Below are 12,951 nucleotides of genomic sequence, written 5' to 3' on the forward strand. Positions count from 1 at the left end.
GAATGTTTGGCATCTCCCTGATGTGCTCCTGTGAAAATAGCATCGAAAGCAGAACTGACTCACATGCATACATTTGCCTGCCACATCACAGAAAGGCATCACAGAAAAACTCGAACAGCTCTAAGCCTCAAACAATGAACAACAGTTTAAAAATAACTTATATGCATGGATGGGCCGAGTAATGTAGGAGCAGGAATCCAGCCATCTACTGCATGTCAGACTCCACCAGGATGGCTCCATGCATCCTTATGCAGAAAATCCAGGAGTTAAGCCGCCTCACCACACACACACCATAACCCCATCACCCGTCAGCCATGGCCCAGCACCCACAAGCCTTCACCCATCCCTTCAAGCGTCGCTCCTGGACTTTGGTGGAACACCCAGAGATAAAGGAACCGTATTCTTTAGATGGTGTGAGGCCATCTCTAAGGTGGGCTTAAATACCTTCATTATGCCATTACCAAATGCCACTGTCATTGCTCGGACGGGATGGGACGGGGCGGGCCCATGTTCCTCTGGCTACTTTAGAGGGGCCCGGAGGTGGGTGTGTCCGTGTACTGCACAGAACCAGGGGTGGGTGTGCCCGCGTACCACACAGAACCACTTTGGTGCCCAAAAGAAAAGGAGACAGCAAGAGAGAGGAGGACGATACCTCACTGAACAGCTGATCTGATGCCCCACTACCTCCAGGAGAGCTGTCCTGCATCATTGGCAAGGTGAGGCATCTACTGCGTTAACTTTAGCTTCACCCAGTCTTCATAACTCTTCATCGTCAAGATTTTTCTCTCTAGTAGAATATGGGGCACCCAGGACAAAAATTGGAAAGTGATTTATTTGATGTACACACATTCGTCAAGGGCTTAAAGGACCAGTTCACTCAATTTCACTATGCTGTTGTATTGCTCATGCTACCCTTAACTTGTCAGTACCCGGTGATACCATGTTTTTCAGCTACGCCCTTTCCGAGATATGAGATATTCTAATGGGGGCAGCATTTGTTTAAAAAAATTTTTTTAAAATTAACATAGGCAGGACTACTCCAAATATTTTCCCAAAAGGTACCGCTGTTTGCTAGTTGTCTGATGATGCTGATAACCTTTCGGATGTTTTCAGGAATAAATAAAAATGTGTTTTTTTTTTTTAATGTAAACAAAGCGCTGCCCCCATTACAATGACCAAGATCTCGGAAATGGCTGAAGAAAAAAAAAACTCAGGTACTTACAAGTCCAGGGTAATGTGAGCATTACAACTGCATGTTGAAATGGACTGAACTGGTCATTTAAGGCAGACATCCAAGCCCCAAAAGTAAATACAATAACATGCCATAATTCATAGAACCATGCGATCGTAGCTAGCACAACTCTTCAGACAGGTATGATGACCGAATTATTGTAAACAACAAAGACAGAAAAGCAGGGGGAAATGATTCGGTCAGTTCTTCAAGCTTGTTCTAGTGTAATAAAAATACATTTGTATCTTTTAAGAAAATTCCAAATCAAATAGAAAATTGTAAAAACCCTAAAATTAAGGATGTAAACAAACACACATGAGAAGGTGTTATGGTTGCCTCTAGCTGTGCAGTCTCCTAAAATGCCTGCAAAAAAACACCTTCTAAAGCCATTTTGGTAAAAGCCTAAACCTAAATGTCTCAGCCTCTGAATCATGTAGAAAAATAAATACATTGTAATTAAAAGCTAGGGCCCTCATTTTGCATTAAAAAATGTTCATTCAGCTCTAACATTGTTTAATTCAAAAACTTTGAATTTCATAAGCCTAAAGCTTCGTTATGCAGCTCCAGCGGTAGGGGCAATGTTGTGCAACGCAGAATCCGGCATCAATGGGTTAAAGTGGTGCAACTGGGCTCAGCAGCCTCATCGTACACCAGGGCATGTTTTGAGGCAGATGCATCAGTGTTTATGTGAATGTGATCCAGGCCAACAAGCTGTCAATGCAAAAGCGTTTGTTGCCTTGGACGTGGACAGTTGAGCGTCCCACAGCTCAGGGTCGACAGGTGGGCCATTACGGGAAGAGCAGCCTAAAATCCTGAATTAATCCACTGGGTCTGTTGTGTATTTATAACATCAGAATGTGATACGGGAGCCTTTATCCCCTCCGTCAAGCAACATACCAGTAGGTGTGCTGCTTCACAACATGCTCACATGGGGATAATACTGAGAAGCCTTATGAAACATAAACAAATACTTATATTAGGGAAACCTCACAGTCATGGAATAACCGATAGCCAAAATCCAATTTTCCAAAATTCTAAATCTCAATTATTGATAGAAACTATGTTCCATCGTCATGGAAGTTGGTTTGTCAACAACTGAACAGTCAAACACATTTTGTTTGCCCCTTGTAAATTCTATATTTAGAAGAAATGCATGATGCTCATTGATTGATTGATTGATGATGAACATCAATCAATGGACTTCAGCAGGGAGTCCTCTAAATATGTTGATAGAAACCTTTCACCAAATATCTAATATCTTTTACCAAATATATTTCAAGTGATTATCCAAATTATCCTCCTCTGTGTTCTGCCAGCTTTAGGTACTACTGAGGTCAAAGGTCAAGACTACGGGTTCTCCAGTGGCCCAGCTGCTGGTCATCCATCCATCGCCACCACCTTGTGAAAACGTCCAGCGCACCCTCTACTCTACCTCCCTCTCTTCAAACTCCCCCCTCCTTTGGGCAGAATGGATCGCTCAGTACAGGAGCTCTTCCTGAACTTCATGATCGTCTTCATCACAGTGCTGCTCATGTGGCTTCTGGTGAAGTCGTACCAAGACTGAGTCACAATGGGGGGGTTCGGTTAGAGTGGTAGTGAAGGGGCGGATGGATGGATGGGGCTGTCTCAATGTGATGCTCTCACAATGAGGTCAGAGGCAGATTACAGAAGGGTGCCGTTGCCAGAGCCAAACAACATCAAAGGAATACGCTCTAAGGTCCTCAGTTATTGTATTTTTCTGCTTTAATGTGGCATAAGTTCAGTATGTGTCTCCAGGAAAATACCTAAAGTAAGCCGTCACATACAGAACATGTCATAGGACTAGAAATAGCAGAAGGGAAAACATAACATCTGTTTGTGTTGTCTATTTGATCGTTTTCATGTATGACTTTTCCCTCTTTATTTCGTTACAATCTGTTCTTACAAATGCTGCAACGTTATTCATTTTCATTGTCAAAAAACATGTCTGTTGACATTTGATTAATTGTTGCTATTGTTTATGTCTGGATGTCATGCAGCATAACTATAAATTGACTGTGATTACCATGCCTGTGTCTGCTTTTTTTGAGTTCCTCTATATCAATGTTGAAGGGTGTCGCAACGACACTACATTAAAGTATATTATTACATGTCATTGTGAGACTTTTCAAATAAAGTTGGGCCCCTTATATAATGAGTAATGACATAAAGTTATGGCTATAACAATGTCATGACATTTCATTATTGAAATACTGTAAAAGAACACTTTAAGACCCTTGATGCTACATTAGCCTCAGACAAATTTAACCACCCATTTACGAGCCATTCTTTACAAACGGCATAATGATCATCATTAGCCAAACGATCATACGGTCTGTGGTGAACCAAGGACACACCACTCACTGATATTCATAGTTCACAAAGAATCAGAAACAACCACAGGTCAGTGGTCAGGGTTGGGGAGTAACGGATTACATGTAACGGCGTTACGGTAAAAGGATACAAAATAAAAGTAACTGTAATCCGTTACAGTACAAGAAAAAAACGATGTAATCAGATTACAGTTACATTCAATGAGAATGGGGATTACTTAACAGGATTACAATTTGTGCGAGGTTGAGTCTTTGGCCCTTTTTATTTAATTAATTATTAACACACATGCTTAGCTGACAACCATTTAAACCCGGAGTAGACTGTTCATACATTACACTCGCATAGGCTACATTGCATCCAAACGCGCATACATTTTCAATCAAACCACACGAAATCCAAGTTTTGTCAACATCTGTTGTTTCTTTATTTTGTTTTGCCTAATTCCATTGTTTATCCTTATGAGTTAAAACGAGTGGGTTTTCAGTGTTTTAAGAGCACTTAGCAATGTTTCTTGAGCATTTGAAAGTTTCATGTCTTACCGGTCTCGCAGCACTTCCGTGTTTGGCAAAGTGTTGCGTGCTGGAGAGAGTGACGTTTTTATCATTGGGCACGTTTGCGTGTATGCGTCCTCTCGCCATCACATTGACGGTTAATCTCTAAAAACGTCATAATTATTGCCGTTTGCATGTTGACATGCATGTGTACTTGTTTGTTATTTTTAGATGCGTCCCAGAATCTCTATAAGAGGGTATGTCTGTCCGTCCATCTGAAACGCATTCTTCAAATTGTTCCCTCCTGTGTCCACAAGGTGGTAGCTTGTTGACTATTTGGCCCCGGAGCACGCAGCTGATTGCATTGCGAGACAAGTGCAGCGCCAGGAGAGAGGAGTGCACTGCAAGTGCTCGTACATTGACATACCCTCTTATAGAGATGCTGGGACGCATCTAAAGAAAAACATCATCTCCTGCGTTACTGCCGTATCTGTGTGCCTATCCGTAAGACCCTTGACACTCTATCAACATTTTAACATTTGGTTAAAAAAGTGTCCGTTCTCACAAATAAAATGTTTAACATGGGTCAATGCTCATTTAAACCTTAAGTAATCCAAAAGTAATCCAAAAGTAATCAGTTACGTTACTTTGTAAAAGTAATCCAAAAAGTTACAGTACAATTACATTTTAATCAAGGTAACTTGTAACTGTAACGGATTACATTTATAAAGTAACTTACCCAACACTGTCAGTGGGTTTGATTTGTAACTCAGAACAGGTTTCTGTGCTTTATTGCTTCAGTGCAAAACAGTATTTTCCAGAAAAAGAATAGACAGGTGCATTTTGGACAGCATGGTTTGAAGGATAACAGTTGGCGCAAGTATTAAATGCAATCTGTAGTCAGTGCCATACAGATCATGGTATTTAGATATATATGATATTAACTTCAATATTCACTTCATAGTTAAACCATTACAGACTAATAGCCAACTGAGACGTTAGTATTTGGTGTGATGATTAGTGATAGGAGAAAAGGAGAAAAAAAAGCACACCGCAAAAGCTCCCTTGTCGTGATTTTAATGTGAAAAATGGCACAACGTTTCAACCAGCAAGGTCTTCATCAGGTGTCCCTGGAACCACAGGTGGACACCTGACGAAGACCTTGCTGGTCGCAACGTTGTGCCATTTTTCACATTAAAATTACGACAAGGGAGCTTTTGCGGTGTGCGAATATTTTTTCTCCTTTTCTGCTTATGTGTTTTTTTGATATTCTGCACCCGTAGCTAGTTGTTACTTTGGGAAGTGCGCGCACCTTACGCCTTTTGATGGTTAGTAATAGACCAAAGGCATTCATATTACACTCAGGCACTGTGGACACTATGGTCATGGACTGTGCAATATCTACAAAGACAGAAGTATGATGAATCAGTCGGCAGCTTAACATCACAATTGAATGATAATCCACTGATTCTTAATTACACATATCTCACTGTGCATTGAACAAGTAGAGTACGTCTTTCAGGGACAACATACAAAGATAACTCGCTGACATCTTGCATCAATCGTTTAGCAAATGAGCAGCAACTGGATGGATATAAGAGAAACTCAGGGAAAGCATATTGTTGAGTCACATAGAAAGCAACATTAAATGGCTGTTGAATGAATGAGGTGCTCAAGCTTGGATATGTCTACTTTTAAACTTTAAATGGAATCCCTTCATTTTTAAGGAAATTTTGAGGAGTAGACCCAAGTAAACCAGTAAACCCAAGAAAATTGAATTTTCTTTTAATTACAGGTAGCCTAACCCCTTAGCGCAGAGTCCCCAAAACCATAATGATCATGTCTTTATCGGTTACTTAAAACTATCTGCATTGTCATAGCAATGCTGTTATGATGTAGTTGAGTGTTTTCGGCAAAGAGTGAATAGGCCTGTTGACGGAAAGAGGCTACAGTATTTGCCTTTGTAGGTCAGGTGGACTCTTTATGCTACTTTTAAAAAAAGCAAAGCGCATTACCTCTGAACATGGCACAATACCTCTTAAGTTGTCTCACTGTCAAGACCAACATCTCCTCAAAATAAAAGTGCTAATGCCATAAAGTGCTATCTTAAAAGAACTAAGCAGTCACACGGTGAAGGAGGCATTGTGAAGTCACTTTCAGTTCTAAGCTCAATCTGAGAAAATGTATATGGATCCTCTGCGTATTAATCACAGAGTCAGAAAGGACATTGCATATTCTGTACCTCCATGGGAGTGTCCTGGCCCTACACAGGAAAGATGACTATAGTACACAGACATGTCCATCAACTAACCATGATTCCTGATTAGGGTGCCATGTCAAACATAGAAATACAATGCTTATGTACAGTAACAATAAACAATGATTAATGGACTATTATAAAACATTATAAAACATAAACAAATGAAATGTGATAACAAATTTTGTGAAAACAGATTTTCAAAGCCTGTTGAACAAATATAACGGAACAATATGACTAAAGTAGAAGTCACATGACAATAGCATATTTTCATCAGCAATGCTATGGAGGACATGGAGGAGGGTGTGTGTGGGGGGGGGGGGGCAGCATTTTCATCCCTGCAAGTGGCTCTCAACCAACCAACAGACAAGCAGACAAGCAGACATACAGACAGACAGACAGACAGACCTACATAATGAAGTCTCCACTGCGCCCATGCCAATGTGTCATGTTTTGGATATAAATTAGTTTCTCTTATTTTCTGGGAACAATGAACAATCAAGTGGATAAATATTTTGATATCTCTATTAAGTGCATCATTTTCATCCCTGCAAGCAACAGACAGACAGACAGACAGACGGATATGATAGAAACGACAGACAGACAGACAGACAGACATGAGCGGCTTTACGATGTGTCCTCCACGGGGTCCTCCACCCTCCAGGGGTCCCTGTAGCGGTTGAAGCAGACCACCTGGCAGTGGAACTCAGTCAGAGCCCGCGGCATGGGCGCCACCTCTTCCCACTCCGAGCGGCCGCTGTGGTACACCTGCACCTCGTCCGTGATCTCATCCGGCGAGTAGTCCCCGCCCAGGATGTAGATCTTGTCCCTCACGCCTATCGTACCCGCGTTGAACCCGGCACACTCGAACGAGCCCTCGCCTTTCCAGACGCACGTCTCTGGGCAGAAGCTGTACACTTTGTACGTAGAGAGGTCACATAGGTACAGCGTCTCGTTCACCGGGACGGCTTTGACCAGCGTGGCGTGGAAGAACTGACCGAACGTGGCCACCAGCGTGCTCCACTGGTCGTTGGCAGCGTCGTAGCGGAAAAAGCAGTCCAGCGAAGGGTTAAAGACTTCTGTGATCTCCACTTCGGAGCCCAGCGTGTAGATGATGCTCCCGCACGTGCTGACCTCCGGGAAGTAGATCCCCTGGGGCAAGGCGCTCACCGACGTCCAGAGGCGCTTTAGCGGATCGTAATACTCAACATCCAGGAGACTACGGATCCCGCGCGGCCCGCGGGTCTTCCCGCCAATGACGTAGACGCGGTTGAGGGCCGTGACGGACACATGCATGGTGCGGGGCCTCTGCATGGGCGGCACGCTGCTGAAGCTGTCCGTCACGGGGCAGTAGCACCAGGCCTCGTTCGAGGCCTCGTGGTGCGGCTCGGCGATGTGCAGACGCATGGTGCGGCAGCAGTTGCCACGGCAGCCGCCAGTCACGAATAACTTCTCACCGAAGCTAACCAGGCTGGAGCCGGGTATGTCGTACAGCCGCGCCGCTTGCTGGGGCAGCTCGCGCCACTGGTCCGCACTCATGTTGTAGCAGAAGGCGTGGCGGATCTCGCCGTTTTCCTCCGTCTTATGCACGTAGATGTAGCTCTCTGTAGTCGAAGGCCTAGCGTCGGGGAAGAACCCAGTGAACTCCCTCAGCTTAGCCTGGGCCTCCCCAACCAGCCTGGCACACTCGCCGTCCCCCAGGAGCTGACTCTCCGACTGAGCCACCTCCTCCAGCACAGCCGGGGGCAGCTGGTGGAGCCTGACGTGGGCCAGCAGCTCCGGCAACACCCCCTGTCTCCCCTCCAGGTCGTGCTTGGTCCAGAGCAACAGCGCCCGCAGCACGCTCTGCTCGTCGGGCACGTCGAGTCCGTCGGCAACCAGGCAGGTGCGGAGCACAGAGGCAGGCATGTCCAGAAAGTCCGGCGTGGAGCTGAGCGTGTGGAAAGTCTGGGTGATGAACTCGGTGGCACGGCACAGGAGGCGGGCGGAGCCGTAGCCCTCGGCCACAGCCAGCAGCTGCAGGCAGTTGGACATGTCCAGGGACTGGATCAGGAAGTCACTGCAGGCCTTGGAGAGGATGGGCACCTGGATGGAAAGAGCAGAGCTGGAAGATGGAACACACAGAAGAAGTAACATGCCTAGTAACATGATTAGAAAATGCTTAACCCCTTTGCGCAGAGCCTCTGTTATAACCTTTCTGTGACCAAAATTGTGTCTTAATCTGTTACTTCAGTCTCTTGGTAAAGCAGTAGCAATGTTGTAATGTAATAGCAATGTTGTTATTTTCAGCAATGAGTGAACGGGCTGGCAGGCCCATCTGTGCATCAAAGAGGCTACAGGCACCATACAGATGGGTGCCATGCAGGTTGTTGTGCCATTTTGTCCAAAGTATTTTGTCCCAATTGCCCAAAGCCCACAAGAAACTACACATTCCAAAGGACTGTGAAGAAATAACCCTGTATGTGTAGCATTGAAGGATTTTTCTTCAGAATCAGTATTGCCTTCTTGGACACCCACTCATTGGACACCCAAGTGGTACCTCAGATTTGGGATGAAAAATAATCATTTGTGGGGCCCCTGCCCAAAGCTCACTCATTCCATCCAACTTCTCTCAACGTCTCTTTCAGGGGATTGTTAAACAACCATATTATTATTATCTATTGTCATTTGGGAGGACTTTTGCTTGGATTAGGATACAGCACAGAAGAGAAACTGAAAACGAGCAAGAGAGATAGATGGAGTAGGGCTGGGAAATGACCCTGAGTCCCCATGGACAACGTTGCTTGTGTTTGGTATGAATGTATTAGCGCTGTACCAGAGCACCTGACCCCACAGAGACAACCACATTATTCATTATAACCTGTCACCAAATTGTAATGGCTATGTCTTAATCTGTTACTTAAGGCTCTCTGTACTGTCATAGCAATGTTGTTATGATGTAGTTGAGTATTTCCAGCAAATAGTGAATAGGCCCGGCGACCCCATCTGCAGTAAGAAAGGCACCTGGAGAAAGGAGGAGAGCTGGAAGAGCATGTCCACGTTGTCCTCTGTGATCTCTGTCTCGCCCGAGTAGGCGAAGTCCAGGAAGGTCTTGACGGCTCGCAACGACAGGTTGCTGATGGCTACGGTACCGTCATCTCGCTCCCTCATGTTCACCTCAAACATGGCTCTGAAGGAGAGATAGCAGGTGGACACACATGTGACAGAGGAAAATGAAGTAGATCTGCAGTACATTCATCTGTTAAGACATGCTGCTATAAATTTGCTGTTACCAGAATGGCAATGACCAAGTAATTACTAAAGGCCCTGTGTTATGTCATAGTAGTGTGGTAGTTAACCTTTCTTTTTTTTAAAGTTTTTTTTTTCTTTTTGGTATTTTTTACGTCTTTATTTGACAGTACAGTGTGAGAGGTGGACAGGAAGCGAATTGGAAGAGAGACGGGGAGGGGTCGGCAAAGGACCCGGGCCGGGAATCCGGGTGGAAAGGAGATGATGCATACTAGCCAAACAGTAGCTTGCAGTTTGTTTGAATAGATACAACTCACATGATTGGCTATGGGCTACGTAAACAGTACACTAGTATGCCCAATGATACATTCATAACACCCAATAAATGGCTATGGGCAATTGTAAACCACACCTTTCCTACGAGAAATTGCATAGGCACCCTCCAGACTACCTCACTTTGAGAAAGGCAAATCATTTGATGCATTAGGTACAAAGTACTGGCCTGGGAACTCCCATACTGCCTTTAGTTCTACACAATCGTTTCGATCTGAAAGACAATCTCACTTGTGATTAGGTCTGGTGGTAAGTAACCAGGCAAACAAAGTACATGAATGTGCAATGATCAGCGTAGTAAACCGCCCCTGGAGCTCCTCCTGTCCTGACCGACCTGAAGAAGTCGCTGCAGGCAGCCAGCACGCAGCGGTGGCAGGGGAAAGTCTCCTCCTTCACGGTGATGCTGAAGTCAAACAGCACGCCCCTCTCCCTGAAGCCCCGCAGCACGCTGAGGATCTGCTGCCCGTGGGCCTCCGACACCACCACCGTGGTGCGGCGCTCTGAGGAAGACGTCCCGTTGCAGACGGGGGCCCGGAGGGGGCTTCCCCAGCCGGTAAAAGGGGTCCCGTTGCACCGGGCAGCCATGGTTCTCCAGGGGTCCAGAGGACTGAAGGTCTTCTTGGGTGTGGATGAGGAGATGTAGATTAGGGTCAGTGAGTTTGACTGCAGGAGAAGAGTGAGTGGGCAGAAATACACAGGGAGGGGCCAACAGGCTGTTTCGGGACACATGCCATACACCACCATTAACCTGCTCTGCTCCAATATCTCCAATGAATAGGGAGCTCATTTACAGAGAAAAATATATTTTAAGCAGTAGCTTAAAACACTGTAGGCTATAATAGTGCAAATACTACTACTAACAATAATAATGATGATAATTGAATTTGAATATGAAACACGTGTCTTGTTTCTCAGTGTCTCCTTTATGACTAGTCTAGCACTACTCATTTTCAAAGTGGGTCAACAAATAGCCAACCCATTATAATAACATGTTTTGTAAGTCATGCAGAAAAGATGCTAATGGGTTGTAGCAGTGATATTACCTACAACCCTCAAGCAATCGCCGTCGCGTGCGTGGTCTGCATTCTGAGGCGAAATAAGGTTACGGAGTCACGTTTTCGAGCCGGGAAGCCTGTATATACATGACAGAAACAGCTTGGGAATGTGCAGTTTTCACATTAACAGTGACCGCTTATTTAACAGCGAACTCATGTTTGGTGCAATGCATTTACGGTTGCCAACAAAAGTGAGTGGGAGCTCAAAAGTCAGCCCCCTGTAGTGAATTATTAACCGCATCCAAACAGCAAAGGACCTTGTAGTCTCGGCAATTAGCATTTAGTGTAACTTCGATGACACGAGGTAATTTAAACTTACAAGGATAATTACGTCAACAATGAACCGAAAGAGACCAACAGTCAACACAAACACGTATCGTGTAGTGCAGTTAGCAGATTGTGGCATTTAGCCGCCGTCATGGCAATGTACTCACAGTTTCAGCACCCTGGACAGCAGTTGCTCCGCCTTTACAAAAATGAACCGGAAAAGTCTTGCGCATGTGCACAAAGAGCCGTGGGAGCGAGTCCAGGATGTGACATCATGTCGAAGCAAGTGCATGCAGAAGATGGTCTCGTCCCTCTAAGATGTCATGCTGCACACACTTGCTTCTCTTGTGTGTATATGATTTTTATGTTTTTATATGTCTACACTGTCCCTGTATTATTTGTTTTTGTATATAGCCTATATGTACTTTTTAGATTCCATGTTAGTGTGTATCACGTGTCTTGTAGGCTACCCTATGTGTAAGGACACTATCTTTCCTTTTAACTGCAATACTTGTTTACTTACGGCAGGGGTGGGGAACCTTTTTTCATTCGAGGGGCCACTTAAAATTCCTCTGGGGGCAGTACAAGTCATCTGAGGGCCGTGCTATGAACACAAACCAGGATTTCCCCCTGCACATTAGGCCTATATTGAAGGCAATCACCGTAAAAACAGACCCCACCTTCTCTAGGTCCCCTGAATATAACTCAATTGTAATCTAAATGTAATTTCTAAGATTCTTTTTAAAAATATGTCATATTTCATGTGAAGACAACATTGAAATTGTATCGCAAACGGCCCTCGAGACATAGGTTCCCCACCCCTGACCTACGGGTACAAATAAAGTAAACTAAAATGAACTGAACACTTCTCGACATATTCACCATGGTTTAGTTTAAGGTTTATCTAATAATAAAGGATGTATTTACTGAGTCAATAAATAATGACATACACTGTACTTTACACAAGACTAAATGACTTGGACTACATTTCACAGATAATTCCTTTATTTGAAATGAAAGGCAGAGTATAACATCATGACAGTGAAATGAATCTCATAAGAGACTGATGACAGCTAAAGGAGTTGCACCAGAAATACCTTGTGCAAATCATCTTCCAGACAGCAAGCTTTTGCTATAAATCTATGCAGCAGTCTATTGCAAAAATACAGGACCCCAAATAAATAAGTAAGCTATGATTTGTGTGAGCACAAGCATGTGTGTGTGATTGTGTATGTACTGTGTGTGTGTGTGTGTGTGTGTGTGTGTGTGTGTGTGTGTGTGTGTGTGTGTGTGTGTGTGTGTGTGTGTGTGTGTGTGTGTGTGTGTGCGCGCGAGCGTGTTGCTTTGGAGATTAAAAAAACAAGGGTATCACTGACATTTGCTGAGGGATTAACATGCTATAAAAAGCGAAAGATCAAGCAGTATTTTAGTGGTTGCCACTCAAAAATAAGCTTTACAACACTCTCCAAGGAGAAGCAATTACAACAGATATATATAACCAGATAAATAATTCTATTTCTATAGTTTACCATCAAAGATGTCATCATGAGAGTTAACAAAGCATCATTCTGATCCTGTGGCAATTCATTATCACATTACGTAGGTCTAGTATTTCACACATCCCCCCTTTTTTGGACAGACCTGGAAGTGAGTTTTCATAAAAATGAAATACATTAAATCCTTTAGCATGAAAAGCACCAAAAAAGAAACAATCATAATTGGTGACACAATCTTAAT

General features: G+C 44.1%; 2 protein-coding genes across 2 annotated transcripts; one reads left to right on the plus strand and one right to left on the minus strand.

Moving 5' to 3' along the window:
• The first annotated feature begins 487 nt into the window (after positions 1-487).
• On the plus strand, positions 488-3,273 carry LOC134453641 (sarcolipin). The gene is made up of 2 exons (XM_063204427.1): positions 488-716; positions 2,548-3,273. Exon 2 carries the CDS (start codon positions 2,700-2,702, stop codon positions 2,793-2,795), a length of 96 nt encoding a protein of 31 aa, XP_063060497.1. The 5' UTR covers positions 488-716; positions 2,548-2,699; the 3' UTR covers positions 2,796-3,273.
• Positions 3,274-6,883: 3,610 nt separating this feature from the next.
• Positions 6,884-9,500, minus strand: kbtbd3 (kelch repeat and BTB (POZ) domain containing 3). The gene is made up of 2 exons (XM_063204428.1): positions 9,335-9,500; positions 6,884-8,416 (listed from the first exon to the last, which is right to left on the minus strand). The coding sequence occupies exons 1-2, from the start codon at positions 9,494-9,496 to the stop codon at positions 6,959-6,961; spliced, it is 1,620 nt and encodes a 539-aa protein (XP_063060498.1). The 5' UTR covers positions 9,497-9,500; the 3' UTR covers positions 6,884-6,958.
• Between the last annotated feature and the right edge of the window lie 3,451 nt (positions 9,501-12,951).

The sequence above is a fragment of the Engraulis encrasicolus genome, chromosome 8 (assembly GCF_034702125.1).
Source record: "Engraulis encrasicolus isolate BLACKSEA-1 chromosome 8, IST_EnEncr_1.0, whole genome shotgun sequence".
Classification (NCBI taxonomy): Eukaryota; Metazoa; Chordata; class Actinopteri; order Clupeiformes; family Engraulidae; genus Engraulis; species Engraulis encrasicolus.

Bases quoted from the DNA above. Each gene is read 5' to 3' on its own strand.
- LOC134453641 (XM_063204427.1), top strand. From the start codon at position 2,700: ATGGATCGCTCAGTACAGGAGCTCTTCCTGAACTTCATGATCGTCTTC.
- kbtbd3 (XM_063204428.1), bottom strand. From the start codon at position 9,496: ATGTTTGAGGTGAACATGAGGGAGCGAGATGACGGTACCGTAGCCATC. The intron at 8,417-9,334 runs GTGCCTTTCTTA...CTTTCCATCCAG, and splicing joins AGCTCTCCTCCTTTCTCCAG to GTGCCCATCCTCTCCAAGGC.